The following is an 18,890-nucleotide window of genomic DNA, read 5'->3' on the forward strand; positions in this document are numbered from 1 at the left end:
ATTTAAGACATTTTAAAGATGCGTGGACCCTGTGTTATCTTGACTTACATGCCACACTTTTCAGATTTATATGTATGAGTGCTTCTGCGGGCAATCAATGTCATTTTCAATCATTCTTTTGGGATTTTCTGCAGCTTCTACAGGATTGTGAAGAATTATTTTTCTGACTTGTTTAACAAAAACAATCGTTACAACCATTAAACACATCGTAAGTCTTTTTAACTGAAACGGCAAAGAAAGGGCGACACACGCGCACGCACGCAGGATTGTATTTTTCAATTTAATTTCTTTTAATATAATCTTATTTACATTGTATTTTTTTCATAAATGTTTAGTACATTGTAAGTTACAATACTTTTGCATCCATTACACAGTGAAATTAGACCATAGAAAACGCAGATTGAAATAATACTGCTTAACAGTCTTCAATCTACAACGGAACGTTCCCCTCTTTCCCTCCCGTCCGCATGTTTCATCTCGCTCAATAAAATTTGATTTCACTCTCTACTGTGGAGCTTAAATGGTTCAAAAGGGATTCATTCATTGTGGTCTTAAAGATGATGATTAGTTTTCCAAACGTTCGAGCTACAGAGAGAGAAAAAAAAAATCATGTTTAGGAGGAATAAAAACATGGCAATATAGGCGATAAGACATGTATAAAAAAGGCATAAGGGGCACAGATGTTACAAATGAAGTGGCTTCTTCTTTGCATCTTGAGGCTCGTTTTGATTAAGAATAACAAACTTCCCCCACCACCCCACCAAAAATAAAAAAATAAGATAAAAATCCAGGACGTACCCTTGGATTAGTTTTATTTCTCTAATTACGGTTGGGGGTGGCGCGGGGGAAATGTAACCTAAGCAAATGTAACCCGGTGTTTTCAAAACACCAACATCTTTCATACACTGACAAGAGTATTTTTTTTCTCCCCCCCACAGTAACATGGATGTTTGAAAGTAACAAAACTCAATAGAAAAAAAAAATCCACTTTGTGGATGACTTGAATTGCATGAGAATTGACCCTTCAGCTCCAGTAGGTTGAGCTGCGATTAAGAAATTAGTGAGGGCTCATTGCAGAGCATATAGCAGCTTGGTCAGTAATCATTTAGTAATAAATAATAAAAACACCAGAGAGGATCAGAGTGGTCGCAGGTACAAACGTAAGAGAAAAAAAAAAGGTTAAACGGAGGCTCATTTTATCATCTTTACAGCATAACAGAGTGCCATGCTCGAGACACACACACACACACGCACGCACACACATACAAAAAAAAAATAAAAATAAAAAATCCCACTCTCTCACATGCAGACTGAGACACAAAGACACGCAACAGTGGTTAAACACGAAGCATGAATACTAGTCGATCAATCAGCTTGTTATGGAGGAAAAAACAAAACAAAAAAACATCGCTCCCCATCGCCTTGTTCAACGCACACCTGAATTCAAAGTTCGCAGGCTCGTACGCGATTGGCTGATTGTGCCCGAAGACTTGAGCGCGACTCGAGTCGAATTTGCTGTGGTTACACATTCTTAAGAGTGACATCATAGCTTGTTAAAACTGATAAAAATGCTTCTTGAAAATATTTGAAAAATTTTTTAAAATACTTTTTTTTTTGTTCCCCCCCCATCCCCTTCCCTCTCTCTTCCTCCTCTTCTTCTTCCTCCTGCTGCTGCTGCTGTGCTTCCTCGTTTAACCGCAGGCAGTCCGGCGGTGGCAGAGGTGGCAAGAGATGGTGTGTTCTCGTAATGCTTGGCTGTTTGGCGTACTCAGAGTACACCTGGAGTTCGGTTCGTGTGTGTGCATACATGTCGAATGTCAGATAGTTGGGTGTGCAAGTGCAAGAGAGTGTGACCGGCGTCGTCCTCCTCGTCCTTGTGGCGGAGCCGTCACTCCACGGCGAAGCCGCACGTCTCCTCCACGGCCGTCAGCAGCTTCTCGTAAAGTTTCTCGTAGGACTCATAGGGAGGGATGTCTATCCTGTTGAAACTGGAGAACACACACAAAAAGAAAAAGGATTTGTCAGGAAGTTTATTCATTCCTTCATAAATTAATGAATGAATAAAACCCGAGGCGTCTTACCACGTGTGAGCTTTCGGTAGGTTCTCTGTGTTGGCGTCTATCAAGTGGATGGTGAAGAGCCTCGGTCCTGCAGAACCTGTAGAGCCTTACACACATACATTCTAGTTATCACTGCTCTACAATGGGAGACGGCGGGCTGGTCGTTTTGAACCAGACACCAGTATAAATGCAGGGAGTTTAACGGGAGTTCATGTGAGAGATTGAAAACTTGACACGTTAATGTAAAAAATCTGAAAATGATGCCGTGTATTTCCAGAGCATGATGATGCCACGCCGTGTTTCACAGCGTGGATTACGTGTTTCCAGGTGAAGGTCTTCCATCAGTTTCATCTATATTTTAAGCACATAGATTCAGTGAATAATCCTCAACTTTTTGTGTCTGTGGTGACGGGAGCTTCACTCTGTGAGATTTTGTTATCCTTCTATCTTTGCACTACTACTATTAACCTTTACGCTTCTCATACAATTTATTCAGTTTGTGCTGTAATCATCTCCATATGTCAGTATTATCTTGCCCACATAATCACCGCACATAATTTGTTCACCGACGTTCTGAAGCAAACCTCTGACTCCTCTGGCAGAACAGCTGGATTGATGTCGAGATTAAATTAAACCCGGGTAGAAATTCTGGATTTTATTTAGAATCATTTCAGATTTCTTTTAGCTGAAAAATCTGCAAAAAAATGTGAACGAAAATATTTCAACATAAATAAAAAGTGGGCTGCAGCTAACAATTATTTTAGTAATCACGTAATCTGACAATTGATCAAATAATTCACTAATCATCAACACAGTACTGGACTAATCTGTTGGCTGTTCTTTTACAATTAACTAGTTAATAACTGGGTAGCAAAATATACTTACTAGGAGAAAGTGAACCAGCTGAAGCTAAAACTGTGACACTTGAGGAGTTTTGGGTAGAATATATTTACAGACGACATCTTTGTCTTTATTTTTGACATCTAAATTACAAAATGTTGATTTTTTGGAACAGTTTTGCAGTGCTGTTGTTTCAAAATGGCATATTCTAGAATCTGTATGCTCCAGTTTAAACGATTAATCGTTTGCTAAATTAGTTGATGATTATTTCAAATAATTGATTAATCACGATTAATCGTTTTAGCAATGACATGAATCAAAGCAAACTTATCGGCAGTAAATAAACGAATGTCAATATGAAACGACTGCAGCTAAAAAGCCGTGTGTCGATTTTGTGTGGCGGCTCTGCGCCGGTGCCTGACCCACCCTGCAGCGCTTTGAACCCCTGCAGGGGAACCCGAGTGGAGCCCGTGACGAACTGCAGGAGGCGCCCTCTCCTCTCCTCGCTGAAGGCCTCCACGGCCTGCCAGAACCACCGCACCACGTTGCTCTCCCCGGTGCAGTGCTTCAGCCGGGTGTTGGCCTTCCAGTCGGCCAGGTCTATCTTCCCCAGTCCGCCAATTATTAACTGGATGGGACGGAGAGAGCGGAATGTTACGCGAGGACAGTGATCGAAAACAAGAACGAGATGTGAAGAATCGCGGTCGGTTCAGCCGGTTTCCCCTCAAATGAAGGTTCGTCGTTCAGAGGGGCACACCTCTAGCTCTTTGTGGTCAAATGGTTTGAGGAGGTGCTGCGGGATCAGCTCGCTGAATCCTTTCTGGAGAGCCAGGAACTGGGCTTCAATCCCACGCATAAACCTCCAGTTTACATAAAGTCTGTAACACACAGCCAACACGAGCAAAGTGAGCATCCCACACCACACCGGGAAGCATTTCTCAACACCTGGTTTTGTTGTCTGTTCCCACCTAACGTATTCCTTCTTGTTCTCCTCGGTGACGGGAATATTTCTGCCGTTAGGTTTGAGTTCGTGTTGGGAGAACTTCCCAAAGGCGTTGTGCTCCACGCAGAACGTGTGATCCAGGACTGAAGTGATGTCGTTCTCCCTGCACACACACACACGATAAAGAGAACACCGAGCTGTAAAATATTAAATAAAAACAGGGAAGTGACTCAAAGTCACAGTGGGTCATTTGGGCCGATCTAAGGCAAAGTTCTCACAATATCCAGACGAGGCTCTTGTGCAACTCCGGGTCCGTGGTCTCCAGGTCATTGAGCTGGATGGGTTTGCCTAACAGTTGCTTGTAGAAGGGCAGCGTGAAGCTGCCATTGATGTAGTGACTGTGGAAGACCGCCAGGCCCATCACGCGGCCCACAAAGTGAAAATAGGACAAGTGGTCCTTAGAAAAAACACACAGAGAGAGAGAGAGAGAGAGAGAGAAGGGTTTGTGAACCAACGTTTGGGATCCACCATTAACTCGACGTAAAGCGTATTATTAGTGAACTCACAGGGTTGATGGAGGAGTCGGGGTTGATCTGTAGTGTGTAGATATTGTCAGTGGAGTACTGGAAGAGGCCATAGTATGGATTCAACATCTCATGACACAGCAGATACAGCCACTCCCTGGAGACAAGGTTACTCAGCATTAAACAAGTGAACTTAAACACACAACAAACCAGATATTACTGCTTATTCTTCCATGTGCTTGTTAATTTCTTACTAATGCTCTGAAATTTTCCCACTGAGGGACAAATAAAATGAATTTCCTGTTCTATTCAAGCTAAAGGAAGCTACAGTGGGGGCTAACGTTGCAACTAACGATTATTTTAGTAATCGTCAGATTATTCTGATGATTAAGCTGATTAAAAAAAATTGCTACTTAAGCACTCAAAGCCTTTTTTTAAAAACACAATATTAGAAATACATTAAAAGACGCAAATAATTCATTTACATTTTCGAATAAAAAATAAAAATGTATTGCTTAAAACAAAATAAAATTCCTTTAGTGTATGTTATGTTGATCATTTGTAGCAAAGCAGGAATCTGCAGTTAGAGAAATATTATCTACTGATCTCTTGATTTATTTTCATAAAAATGAATAGCATTTATGGAAGTTTTTTGCTTTAAGATTTTGAATCAAATAAAGCAAAAACTGTCACTTGTGGAGTTCTGGGTAAAACATTTTTACAAAGAGTTTTTATCTTAAATACAAAAATGTTTTATGTTTTTGTACAGCTTTGGGTTAATTACTGCAGTAAGTATTTTGTAAAATTTGTTAATTAATAGACTACTATTCATAGTTGACAATTATTTCAATAATTGATTCATCAAAATTAATTTGATTGATCGTTTCAGCCCTAACGGGGGTATCATTTTATCAAACACGTATTTAATTAGTAATACACTAACCGGAAGGAAATAACAATGGAAAACCTTCAGTTAGGATTTTTGCCTCTGTGAGAAAGTCAATGACTGAAAATATTTAACAGATTAGCTGAAAAGAATCAGCACTTCTGCTTAATTAAACATATGCTGCACATTCTAATAAAACTTGGCGCAGACAAGAAACAGAGCAACAATAAACAACAACAGCTCAGATCCTTCACCCTCACCTGGCCACTCCTCCGTAATCGAGGCCCTCCTCTCCTCTGAACTTCACCATCAGCCGTTTCTTCAGGTCCTTCGGCCTCATCTTCATTATCTGTCGATACGACTCCTGGGAACGCAGACGGAATACAAGATCACACCTGAATAAGTCGTTCAGATCTACTGAAATGGTTCGAGACAACAAGCCCAGGTTGTGAACGCGTCGCAGTTCTAATCAGCCGAGTTAAGCACAACGTCGAATACGACGTTTAGTGTTGAAGCCTGGTGTTTTAATGTATTCTAGCACTAAATGTTTTTTCTGTTTTGTTTTTACTAAACTCAGGAGTTTTAAACATGGCACACTCAGTGTTTTGATTGGCTTGTTGTTTGTCAGTTTTGCCCCTTTCTAATGACAAACGCCTGCCAACCGTAACGCGGGTTAGCGCTGCTTCTTCGACGCAGACATAGTTTCTCTCAGTGGAAACAAAACGACCTGGTACTTTCCACTGAACCGGATCCGGTTCGGTGGAAAATTCCCCTCGAAAAGGCCTGAATAAAAACCCACGTCACAGATTTTTATTTGATAAAATAAAAATTGTGTCATTGTTTTACTTTACAACTACTTTGTGTTCGTCTTTATCACATGAAACTGCAATAAAATATATTAAAAGTTTGTGCCACAAAAAAGTGGGAAAGGTTCTGGAATCAGTGTTGCTTCAGCAGCTGCTGTTGTTTGCCAGTGATGCAACACAAACAATGTTTTGCACAGAGTCTATCCACCAATCAGAGGCGTGTTTACAATCCGAACCGCTCAGCTCGGTAGAATAATAAGCAGCTGAGTGGATCAGGGTTGAAAATGTTTCTCCACAAAGGCGTCTTGGGGAGAAAAAAAAAGTAATTCAAAGAAAAGAGTATATAAAATAAATTAATAAAAAAAAAATACAAAATTTAAAGCCATTTTAGTGTCCAGAAAAGATTGTGACAACTTCAGAAAACGATACAACTTCATGTATCTATAATCTACACTGCTTGTTCCACTGGCAGATTGTTTCACTCATAACTTGGAAGAAAAATGTGAAATTAGTACCTTTTTTCAGCAATATTAACGAATTGTTGACTTAAAACACGATCCTTTATCTTGCTGAAAAGTTACTTGAAAGTTAGTTTTGTTTTATTTTAAGTGTGCTAAGATATTATGACTTAGAAACCAGACCAAAAATACTTGGTAAGACTTAGTGTCTCACACATTTCATAGAAAAAAAAGGTGATAAAAACATGTTGTTTTGCACTTTTACATGCATTTAGCAAGCCGTTTTTCATATATATATATTTATTGTTTTTTGTTGGAATCAGAAACAAAAACGATGCAGTCCAGCAGCATGTTACCCTTTTTGTCCCTCCTTACCTCAAAGATCTCCTCTCGGGACACCTCGATGCGACAGTGTCCCGCTTGAGGTTGCTGCAGCGACAGCTCATGGCGCAGCAGCTTCAGCTTGTGCACCAGGTCTCGCTCGTAGCGCACCGCCACGTCTCCGTCTCCTCCGCCGCCGATCCCTCCGCCTCCCCCCTCGTCCACCCCGACGTCCATCGGCGGGGCCTGGGACGTCTCCTTCACTTGGGATTGGTGGCTGGAGGGTGAGCGGAAGAAGAAGCGAGAGGTGGGTGAGACTGGCGGCCGGCCAGGAGAGCAGACGGGATTAGACGCCGCGCGCCGAGCTAAATCTCCCATAAGCCAGCATTTCTGTAAATCACACCTCCCTGCGGCGTTAGGCGAGCCGATGACCGTTAGTAGGTCATGTCCGGTTCGAGACTGGGTGTAGCTTTACGTCGACGTCAGATCAGGCTAAGAACAAGTCAGACTAAAATCCACTTATTAAGGACGTGCTGCGGGAGTCTGCCGCCCTGAAGCGGGCCGAGACTGCAGTCTGGAGTGTTCCCGGGTCGGACACACACCTGATGATGTTGTGCAGACGGGGGTCAGTGAACTGCGTGGTCCGGTTGTTGTGGTCCACAAAGTAGATGCGGCCGGACACGGTGCTTCGGACCTCCCAGCCCACCGGCAGTGGGCCGAGCTCCTCGCAGCTCACGCTGGCCAGATCCCTACTCCAGAATCAGAGAATGAGACAGAACGTTTTCTCAGACGTTTTCTGACTCAAACTTCTAGATTTTACAGTCGGGTTTTACTACATTCAACACAAAATATTCCCCAAGTCAGAATTTTTATGTTTATAATCTTTTTTTTTTTTTTTTGGATCAAGCTCATTTCAAAAATGAAAAATTCCTCAAATCAGGACTGGAACACGTCACACAGATTCCTCAAATGCAGTGCAGCATCTCTGCTACCTTTACTCTGTTGTAAATATGCACGACATGCCAGACATGTTTGGTATTTAAGCCACAGAAGATTTCAGAACAACAAGTGCAGGTTAAAGTTGATTCCTGGAGGATCTTTGTTGAAATGTCAGCGTTCATTTACGAGTTCTTAAGTCTGTAAATGAAAAACTAAAACGTCGTCACAGCTGTGATGAAACATTTAAGTATAAATTAATCTGAAAAACTATTTATTTTTCGGAAACTAAGATCTTTGAATTTTTTTTTTGATGACCAAATAAATATGGAAAAGAAAAATCAATAATTTCCTGCTCAGTTTTTATTTTTTCTATACTTTTTCAGACTTTTCAGCATTATTGTTTTTTTTTCTGACTGTTTATCAATTTAAATGCATCAACTATTCATTCCTACAAACAGAACACCATATTTTATTTTTTTTACAAAAAAACAATTACTTAAGTCTAATTTTCAGTGTCATTTCTTAAAGATTTTCCCTCTGTTCAAGCTGTTTGACTACAACCAGTGAGTTAATCCTACCGTGGTATCCGAGGGTCGTGCCAGGTGCTGACGCCTGTCTGTGTGTGGAGGAAGTACACCTGGCCTTGCACAGTTGTTCGTTGCTCTGTTACAATAAGGATACAATGTTATTCGTGGCCGTTTCAAATTTAGACTGAGCTGATAAACGCGTTTGAAAACGGACCGTATCCCTCCGGCAGATCGGGTGGCTGATGCCCGTGAGGTCGGTTCTGAGGGGTGTGGCCGTGACCCCTGGAGTCCGACCCTCTGATTCGCAGAGTCTGCAGGCGGCTCTCCTGACCTGGGGAGTCCAGCCGGCAGTTCCCGCCGCCCGCCGCGCCGGTGGGGTCGGAGTAGGGCAGCGGCTCTTCGCTGAAGCAGCCCTCGAAAACGGGTCTGAGGGGTCACATGCAATGCCCAGAAGTCTAAATGTTATATTTAACTGTAATAAAGTTAAAGTTAGAGTGTTATAAAGGCCTGCAGATGCGCTCACCCATCGTTTTCCAACAGTCCTCTGCAGTCCACTACAGGACCACCACTGCCAATGCGGTCCCGCGTCTGTAAGCTCACTGCAAACAGGAAACATGTCGACATTGGACAGAATCAATAAGTCAGGATCTAATTATTCAGAGCCTTTCATACCGAATATATATATATATATATCTTGCCATACAAGATAAAGAAAAAAACTAAATAGATAAAACTGTTAAAATGTGTGAAGAAAAAAATAAAGATACAAGCATAGATGTTTGAATCTGTCAATGTGGATGGTAGACGAGGGAACATCGGTTCTCCATTTTTATTGCCAATAAAGACATGGGAATAAAAATCTAAAATGGGGTTTAAAGAAAAATAAGAATTAGACTGAAATAAAATGTATTTACAAATATTTCTAAAAATGATTTAAAAAATGCATTGAAAACAAACAATTTATTAACGTAAATACAAATAAAGTTGGAAAATTCTAATCCGACTAAGCATCTTTAAAAAAATATTTAAAAAAATATAAAAACGCCTAAATAAAAAAAAAGTCAATCAGAAAGATAATCTAGCATGTTAACAGGATCTTAGAATTGAAAACTAACTTCTTGATTTTATTCTTAAACACTACTTTGGGTCTTCTGGGAGCAAATTCCAATTTGGAGGAAAGTTTCAGCAAAATGGCGGCTTCTCTACGCGTTCTACAATAAATTATGATAAACTAATTGATTAAATTTAAAAAGTGAAACTGGTATTATATGGGTCCATATTGGTCGATGTAAAATGTATTTAAGCCTTGATCGTTGTAACTTAATGACTTCTAAATGTATAGATGTTGTGTTATTTTGTGGCCTAAAAAGAGACGGGATAACTGCTGACTTCACAGATATCGAGCAGACGGTCACCGACACTCGACAAGGAGAGGAAGCCGAAGAAGGTCACTGCTAAAGAAACCGACTGCTGGCAGAAGGCTGCAGTCGAGCACATGGACGTATTTTTCTACAATCTGCCATTTCTCAATAACAAATGTAATGTAATATTATACATTTTCTGATAATGGTGGATTCTGATAACGGACGCGATGTCTGCGCTCTTTCTGGGTTTCGTTGACATTCCTGCAGCTGAACGTTTGCACGGAGATAAAGAAAAAAAAAAAGAGAAAAAAACGGCAAATGGAAACAGAGATATCTTATCAGTGTGTCCATCCTCACCTACGATCTGCCCCCTCACTGCGTCACTGTCAGAGGGGTTCAGCTTGCATAGATCTAGACGCTGGTCTGGAGGGAGGAAAGTCATAGTGAATGCACCAGATGCAAATAGAGTTAAACATAAAAGTCATTTAGAGAAGACAAAAATATATATTTAAATTACATCCTGTGTCTTTTAGCCTGCTGATGGCGTTGGAAAGCAGTCGTATGCAGCCCAGAAACCCCGCCCCCTGCCGCTTGTGGATCTTCTTGTGGTTCCATATGCTGATGGTGATGGAGTCGGTCTTCCCGATGTAGCTGCAAAAAGAGAGGGAACTCGTCAAGGTTTCTGTCACGCCACCGCCGCCTGAATGTAAAACCAGGGCGTGTGGGAGGTGAGGGGTCTCCGGGAGGCTTACAGATCATAGTGCTGATTCCACTTGGGGTCCAGTGTGCTCTTAACTGTGTCTGTGGAGTGGCATTGACCCGATCCGTCTACCACCACCTTAGCGAACGGATCCGGTAGGCCTGCACGCACGCAAAGACGTCACCAAAACGCTGCACCACTGTGTACCAATTGTTATTACAGCCGACTAATGGAAAATGCCACAGCAGTACTTACGAAAGAAGTCTTTCTTTGCGAGGTTCTTGGCACATAATACTGCAAGGGGGAAAAAAAAGGCATAAGCATGAGGCTAATCTTGGTGTGTAGGCAGCTCTAATAAATTCTGATGCGTAACAAACACTCTGAGGAGGAAGAATGTAGTTTAGGATAAAATATGAATGCCAGAGAATACTGATGAGCTGCAGAGCTGGGTGAGCGGGATAAAAAGCGCCACTGTTGAGACGAGGCTGCCCACTCTGTCTCAAAGTTTTCTCATGTCAACATGAATTCTCCTGCCTATGCAGCGCGTGGATGACGCAGTCACTTCAATTTAGCTCAGGTGTGTTACAAACCGCTGGCGAGCCGCAGCTAATTTTAGCCAACCTGCGCTAACCTGTTGGAAAACAGAGCTGATCTTCTGCTCTCAATACTCCAAACATACAGTAGCTTATAATCACAGAATGATGTGTTTACACACCGACTTACGATGTAATTAATACTTTGTGTTGTGTTGGTAACACTTTAGCCATGCTCACATAGCCAGAGGATGCATGTAAACATTTATTAATGAGCTAAAAAAAAACAACAACAATAAATACTCAAAGCAACTGTTGAGCTCCGCTAACGAAAGACATAAAGATGTTTTTAAACTGTGTGACTAGAGTAATTCATATAGTAACAAGGAAGTTTTAAAAGGTTACAAGAGAAAGTGTTAGACTATGTTATTAAAAGCAAAACTGCAAAAAAATAAAATAAAATAGGCTAAAACTGAAAATAAATAGAGTGGGTATTCATTTCATAGTTCATCACAATTATAATAAAAACTTGTTGCAGACAACAGTACTCTAACTGGTATAATTACAGGTAGCTGAATAATCAACGGCTACTCACTTATAAGAATGACACATTTTGTTCTTTAGGAATTAATGCTGGGAGATAAATCGATTTTACCGAAGTTTCTGTTTTTGGGGGCCAACTTTTAGGAACATTTTTATTTTTTCTTCACCAATCTATTCCTTGGGTCTCCATAGTTCAGAGTGAAGTCAGCCCAACCATGATCTGCCATCTTGTTTCACTAAGTGCGTTTTACACTTTCTATTTACATCTACTTCGAATTCAAGTCAACTTAAAGTAAGAATGATTTTAAAAAAAAACATATATTCTGTCATTTCCAATCTTTTTTTTTTTTTTTTAAATAGTGAGGGAATTTAAAAAAAATCAAAATCAGAAATTGAATTAGCTTATGAACCACAAAAAAATATTACATCTAAAAGCAAATTATTCCATGGTTAGGAATAATAAATCAGTAAAATACATATCGTGATAGACATAATCAATAGCAATAGATAATACATGATAGAATGTTTAAACATTTTTACTGAACTGTGATCCAGAACCGCAAAGCATTCTGGGGGATGTAGGCATAAGAAATACTTTCGAGGCTCAACCTCTCACAGCAAGTTAAGCAAGGTTTGTGGCATCTTAACTCACTCGCTCTTTGGTTACCTAGCAACAACCTACTGAGTAAGTTGCGCAGCAACAGTTTCATGTTTTGCAGCCGTGCTTCATAACTGCAGCAAAGATAAGTGAATGAAGCCTGTTAGTGATTAATATGACTGATAGAAAAACATCTTTTCATGTAGCCTTAAAACCCGTCAGACCTCTTTCACCCCCCCAGGCGGTGAGTAAGGCAGTCGGTGGTTCAGGATGTGGCAACTGGTGGCAAACGTGTGTCAGGCTCAGCCGGGTCCTACTTCCTGTGATCAAGCCAAGGGGAATGCTGACAGGATATCCTTCCCTCTTTCCCCACGCCGACCTCTTTCAGGGCTCCTCTGCCTGACTCACGCATTCCACACCGAGATCTCATCTTTTCGTCAGACACCGAGAGAGACGGAGAGGAAAAGAACAGGGAGTCTGATCCCTGACTCCTCTTTCATCCAGACGGCCCAGGAAAACCATTTTCTCCACTCCGTCTGGACTTCCGCTCCCTCGCCACAAACAGAGGACAGCTCTGATTTCACAGATTAACACCCGGCTTTTTTTTCTTCTTCCCCCCCTTCTCTCTTACGCTACTTGACCACGTCCTTAGTGGCGCTGAATGTGTGACGGACCCCCTTCGCAGTGTCTCGGGAAATTTCCCATGCTGCCAAGGTAACCGATGGCCGAGACAAAGACAGCTCAGCTGGTGCCCGATTTCCCTCACTGCCAGTTTAATTCTTGGCGTTATTGGCTTTAAAGTTAAGGGGAAAAAACAAGCAAAAAGGTTCCACTCTGACTGAAGTCAAACTAAATTGAAGGACTGCTTGGGGGTGCGAGTGTTTCCTCAAAATCAAAAATAAAACAAATTAAAATAATAATCAATGCTGAAATTAAGTGCAACAGTCAAACTCTCCATTTTGAGAATAATTGTGTACATTTTCCCCCTTCTTCTTTTTGATGATCACAAACTCTGGCCGTCCTTAAAGACAGGGGCGTCCAAAGTGTGCTCCCACCATTCTAAACGTTGCTTATTTATTTAAGTTTTTTTTTTTTTTAATGTTTGCATTTTTAAATACTTTATAGTTGGTGTACAAATATTAATCTTCCAAAAACATACTTATCAAGTGATATTTTCAAATTCCCTGTCAACTTTAAACATTTTTTAACTCAGAAACACGGCAGGTCGCTGGATGAATGACTGCCGGGCGCCCCAACCACCGGACTTAGCAAGTTTTCTGGGGGAAACCTTGCTAAGCCCTTGGCAATAAGGCTTAAAAAGAAAATCTATTTTTTCTTTTTTTTTTTTGCCAAATTCAATTTCTGATTTTAATCTATATTTGTCCTCACTTCTTTTCCTTGAAAAATACAAATGAGAGAAAATATCTTTAAAAACTGGCTTTTATTTGAATAATTCCTTCTTTGAATTGAACTGAATTCAAAGTCAAAATAACTACAATCTTGTCAAACAAGATGGTAGATCTTAATATCGCGCTGGAGACCCGAGAAGTGCATTAGTGAAAGAAAATCTTAATTTCCCAAAAAGTGAATCTTCAAACAACAGGAAATGTTCACTAATCTGTCAGAAGAATTAATCGCCCAATTCTAGAGACGGGCCATTAAATCGACTGGTGACTGAAATCTGACAGTTTCCTGCTTCATTGCCCTAACTTCAGTTTGTAAGAAACTTGAAAATCCTATCTTTTTCTGATTAGTGAACGCACCGTGCCTAACAGACCGAGGTAACAGCAACTCTCAGAGGTACTCAATGAGTAACGGAGACTTAAAGTTAGCCATTTTCAGCAAGGTGTTTGAAAATCCAGCCAGAGGAATCATAAATGTGTTCTGCGAAGGGCATTCGCTGCTTTTTAAGTGGAGCGAGACTTCAGCAGACAACAGGAAGGCTGAAAGTAATACAGACAAGTTGCTTCGTTTTATCTTTTTTAAGCTCTCAGTCGCTGCCCTTCATGAACTTTGCTGGGTTTGGAAATGTATAAGCACTTTATATTTGTTTTAAAATGGTAAACTCCAATTTATAGCCATTCCTCTTTTATGCACACAACATGCTGTCACATTTGTCTCAAATGTGAAAGATAAATCAGTGCTACCAGCAACAAGACCAAAAATGTGAACTCTAATGTCTCCTTATGTTGTAGTTGTTGAACATAATTCAGAATTGTCTAAAGTCTTTGTTGTCGGGCTGAATCTTTAATAAAAAAAACACAGATCACACCGATTGAAAAACTTTGACTCATCTCTACCATGATGTAAAACAAAGCTGCTTTAGAGATGTCACCTCTAATTCAGACAAATTGTTCTGTATTACTAATCCACCCACCAAACGACCAGAAAGATCATCCAGATACAATATTACAAGTTCTTATATCACAGCTATTGTGTGCTAATTCAGCAGTTATCAGTAATCTCACTTCCTTGTGTTTTACATCATAGCTTTGAAAAATATAAAGGTCTGCAAGTAATTAAAATAAGATCATGGAATTTCCTAATTTGTGAAAGTTAAAGTTTTTTAGCCAGATTTCTTCAATGAGAAACTGTTGAAGCATTGTGTTTTCTCCGAAAACAGGTGTATAGTTGTCCTCTTTACATCTATTTTTACAACTGGCTACGAAAGTATGACTAAACTTATACATTTTTGTGATTTAATGTTTGATATGCCTTAATTTTTGGCAGAAAAAAAACACCTATCATATTAATTTCTCAAACTTCCACGCATTTATTTTTATGTCTCATTAATTCAGTTTCTAACATTATTATGTATCCAGATTATCGAACAGAGAGCTCTAAAAGTAGCCATCGTTTTAACAAATTAAAACCCAGAGGTACTATGTAATCATATTTAATAATCTGCAGCAATGCTATGACATAACCTCACCTAAAGCAGCAGCAGCTCGGTTTAATAAACTGAGTGCATGATCAGTGGTGGCTTATTCACCGGTGGGGATCCTCAGTGGCATCAAGGCCAAAGGACTGACGGCGGGTCTAGGAGCTTGATCATGTGACTGCTACATGAAATCAGGAAGTAGTGTTGGTCATTCCAGGACCCAAATACCAGCTCAAATGGCAACAGCCACAGAAAAACAGACAACACCGGCCACTTGTAGCGCGAAGAGTTTGTTGTCCCTCGACGGTAACAGGAACAGGAAAGTGCTTAGAACACGAGTTGGTTTCCTGGAAATGGTTCATTGTTTAGATTTGACTATGCAGAAAGCTGTTCTGTGGTTACAATATCACAAAGGTAAATGCTATAAAGCACGGGCTTTCCGCAGGTTTCACCAACGCAAATTTAAGAGTTTTTTAAGACCATTATGAATGAAATTTGAGACAATGTGTCATGACAAATTCACCTATATAAACTTAAGGTCTTAAAATGTCTTAAATTAATTAGAAAATATGTAAAGTTGGTCATTTATACTTTAATAACAAGACCGTTTAATCTTTTATATTCTATGTAGTTTTTCTCGTGAGACTTTTCTGTCAGGCAAAAGCTTCAGTCGCGCGCAGACATTCATTTCTTCATTACGTTCTGTAACTGGAAGCAGTTGAAGCTATTGCTAATTAATTGCTAATAAACCACTGCTAGCTAGCTGTTTTGCATCTCTCATGGGGAAGAGTAGTTTGTCCTGGACGACGTTGGTCTTTACCTGGCTCACTTCTATCGCCAAACTCGTACGACCGCAACATTCATTCAGGGAAAAAACTTGACTCGACTATGTGAAATATTTGACTCTTTTGTACTCTTCTAAGACTTTTTAAAAATATGTGGAGACCTTGCACACATAGCCATTTTCTAGGCATTGCTAGTTGAGAAAAACTAGCAGAGCTTCTGTGTCAGACATTTCTTCAGGAAGTGAACCGTTTGCATCCATTTTGGATTGCTGTGGTGAAGTGGTGCAGCGTACGTTTTCAATATTGATCCATCGTGTTGAGGCATTTATGGAAATTTTAATTTTGTTTTAAGGAAACAAGTTTTGACAAGGTAAAAAAAAAAAAAAAGTGCACGTTTGCTTCCTGCGTCTGCCCTTCATTTAAGCTCCTGGCTACAGACAACTGGAAACCAGCCAGGGCTAAATGCTGCCCGCGTTCGCGTCGTACCGACGTCTTCACGGGAATCTTTGTGAAACCACTAATTTGAGGCTTGTTCCCGAGGGTTATTGTACGGCACCCATCAAATACAACAACTACATTCTGCCTGGCTAAATAGAAGCCCTGCATAAACACACCGAGGGCGCTCTGAAGTGTGACCCAGAGCCAGACTCCCTGTCACAGACACACAGGCTTCTCTGATGTAGGCCAAACAATCGTTCAGTCTGTCAGACTAAACAGAGCTGGCCGGCAGCATAGTCGGTCCATTGGCTCAACCCGCATTCCTCGCCCAATTAGGATTCCAGTCATACCTGGGGGGGCGGGTCGCACTCGGAGGGGGGCAATAACCTCTGCGTCCATGTTGAAATAATGAGCGACGTGCCTTACACAAACCCACACACACACACACACACACACACGTTCTCCGCTTTGTTTTCACTGCAAATCATCTGAGTCACAACTTTCTGATAAGATCTATTTGGATCTTCCTGAACTTCTTTGGAAGGAGTCGAGGCAAAACAATTAGAGCAAGTAAAATAAGGTGATCACAACAACGCTTCGCTTCAATGGAGCGTTTGATTAAATCAGACATAGTTTTTGCAGAGCTGTTCTGGGATCCGGGTATACAGATGTTATTTTTTGTTAATTATCTCCATAGCTTATTTAAAGTACATGAGTAGAACAGGTTGCTTTCAGATACAAAAGGATAACAGAAGGAGCACGACCAAGTAATTTGTCACCACATGTGTCATTTACATTCAGATTTCACATCATGTGAATTAAAATAGCGCTGCAGACTTTACACACGAGGATACTATGACTGAAAACACTGCATAGTTCTAAGAAGCAGCATTAAATGAACTTAAGAATGGCACCAGTTGTTTCCACATTAACAAAAACGTAGCAGTAACCTGGTCCATCATGAGCCTGAGCAGATTAACTGAAAAGACATTTCGGAGTTTTGTGAAATCCGGAATGTGGAAATATGAGTCTTTAATTTGGGAAGGATGTTTCTGCTGCTCTACCGGCTTGAAATCCTTTGCTCGGCCAAAAGCAAAGTCACGTAGAAAAATAAAGGTTAAAACAGGTTTTCGCTCGAACATATCATTTACACACTAGCATCTCTAACCAAAAAAAAAAAAAAAAAACACACAAAACAAACATAAAACTGTACAAAATGAAGCTGTGGTGCCTGCATGTCCCGTTGTAAATTGAGCAGAAGGGAAACAGTGAGCCAGGCAGCAAAGGGAGGTCATTTCCATTTGAATAGAGGCCCCTCGATGCCTAGTGGCGTTACATTAAGCTACAGTAAAAACCATTGTTCCTGCTCTCTGTCCACGTAAGAAAGTGCTAGGGGAAAAAAAGCAGACTCCTACGAAGAAAATCCTGACCCAGAAACTGAGAAAAAAANATATATATATATATATATATATATATACATGTATCCTTGGTGCGTTGAGTACGTGATGCCCGGGGAGCAAACGTGTCCAACTCGTCCGGGTCGGGATAAGTTCAATGAGTCTAACTGCAGCTGACACAGCAGCCAAACGCCAATCGATACACACTGGTATTATCTAGGCTAGCATGTCATATCTGCACGAAAAAAAAATCGATTTCCCAGAGGATGCGGAGAAACATTTGCTTTATATGCTTTTAATTTTGTCGCATTAGCTAAAAAAGCGGCGGGTCCTGCTGGTGGTCAACCCCCTTAAAATGGGTGTAGCTAACCAGCGATAGCGGTCAGCAGTAACTACAGTCTTACTAAAGGCTAACACCAGCGGGCTAATACTTAGAGGCGACGGTTGGCTGTAAATAAAGTTTCTGGACGGCTTTCAGTCGCCACTCTCTCCAATAACATGCAAACAGGCGAACAGAAGCGTAAATCAGCCGTAAAACACAACAAAAGACAGCTTTTCGGCTGTCCTATCGGCAATTTTGGTAGCATTTTTGCTAACAGGCTAGGCTTTAACTGCTGTTCGCCTCGCAAAAACCGGATGTTTGGGTAAAGAACAGACGAAGAGCCCCGCAGAAACTTGTTTGGTTTGACTACATCAACATATTACAATATACTGTTGAGTACAAGGCAATTTAGCTCTGGATAAAACATGCACTGTAAGCGTTTTCTCTTTGGCTCGTTTTTTTTTTTTTTTTTTTTTTTTTTTACCTGTCAGTCGGATTTTGATGCTGGACCCGTTTCTCCGACTCCCAGGATTCGACATCACTCCGGGAGAAAAAAAGGATAGCTCAAACTTTCCCTCGGAGTCGTCCGAAATCACAACCTTCGCCAAGAAATGGAACCGCGAAGGACTTCAGCTGCGAAACATGCGGTCTGCTTAGGTGTTCCTCACCGACAAAACTGTATTATTTCACCGCAAAGTCCTGCGCTCCTTCGAAATTCAACAACACGGGAGAACATTTTCGGGCAGGCTTAAGCACGTACGCGGCTGACGTCATGTTCTCACCGCTGCGTGCTCGCGCCGGATAGCGTGAGCGCGCCCGTATAATACGACAAAACAGTTGACTGATGCGTTATAAACAGACTATTGTAACAATATGTTTATATATATATATACACACGAGTATATATATATATTTATATATAGATGCTGCATATTAAATGTAATATAGAATTTTACAAATGAATTCAGCTACATTTATTTTTATTTACATTTATTTTTCACGAGGAGCAAACTTCCATTTTAACC

General features: G+C 40.7%; 1 protein-coding gene across 4 annotated transcripts; it reads right to left on the minus strand.

Annotated features, from left to right (window-relative positions):
* Window positions 1-261: 261 nt before the first annotated feature.
* On the minus strand, window positions 262-18,642 carry smurf1 (SMAD specific E3 ubiquitin protein ligase 1). Of its 4 annotated transcripts, none has more exons than XM_008415591.2 (18): window positions 18,350-18,642; window positions 10,624-10,662; window positions 10,421-10,529; window positions 10,186-10,319; window positions 10,026-10,091; window positions 8,828-8,903; window positions 8,519-8,730; window positions 8,356-8,440; window positions 7,441-7,587; window positions 6,893-7,115; window positions 5,514-5,617; window positions 4,410-4,524; window positions 4,122-4,300; window positions 3,869-4,006; window positions 3,658-3,778; window positions 3,327-3,528; window positions 2,082-2,157; window positions 262-1,988 (listed from the first exon to the last, which is right to left on the minus strand). In XM_008415591.2, the coding sequence occupies exons 1-18, from the start codon at window positions 18,402-18,404 to the stop codon at window positions 1,889-1,891; spliced, it is 2,181 nt and encodes a 726-aa protein (XP_008413813.1). In that variant the 5' UTR covers window positions 18,405-18,642; the 3' UTR covers window positions 262-1,888. The 4 variants fall into 4 exon arrangements, with proteins under 4 accessions (XP_008413813.1, XP_008413810.1, XP_008413812.1 ...); XM_008415588.2 differs by having other exon boundaries at window positions 2,082-2,166; XM_008415590.2 differs by having other exon boundaries at window positions 7,441-7,590.
* Window positions 18,643-18,890: the final 248 nt, after the last annotated feature.

Source organism: Poecilia reticulata, linkage group LG8 (genome assembly GCF_000633615.1).
Source record: "Poecilia reticulata strain Guanapo linkage group LG8, Guppy_female_1.0+MT, whole genome shotgun sequence".
Taxonomy (NCBI): Eukaryota; Metazoa; Chordata; class Actinopteri; order Cyprinodontiformes; family Poeciliidae; genus Poecilia; species Poecilia reticulata.

Coding starts and splice junctions, on each gene's coding strand:
- smurf1 (XM_008415587.2), bottom strand. CDS start 18,404: ATGTCGAATCCTGGGAGTCGGAGAAACGGGTCCAGCATCAAAATCCGA. Junction 8,731..8,827: donor GGACTGTTGGAAAACGATGG/GTGAGCGCATCT, acceptor GTGACCCCTCAG/ACCCGTTTTCGAGGGCTGCT. Junction 7,116..7,440: donor CGTCTGCACAACATCATCAG/GTGTGTGTCCGA, acceptor CTCACCCTCCAG/CCACCAATCCCAAGTGAAGG.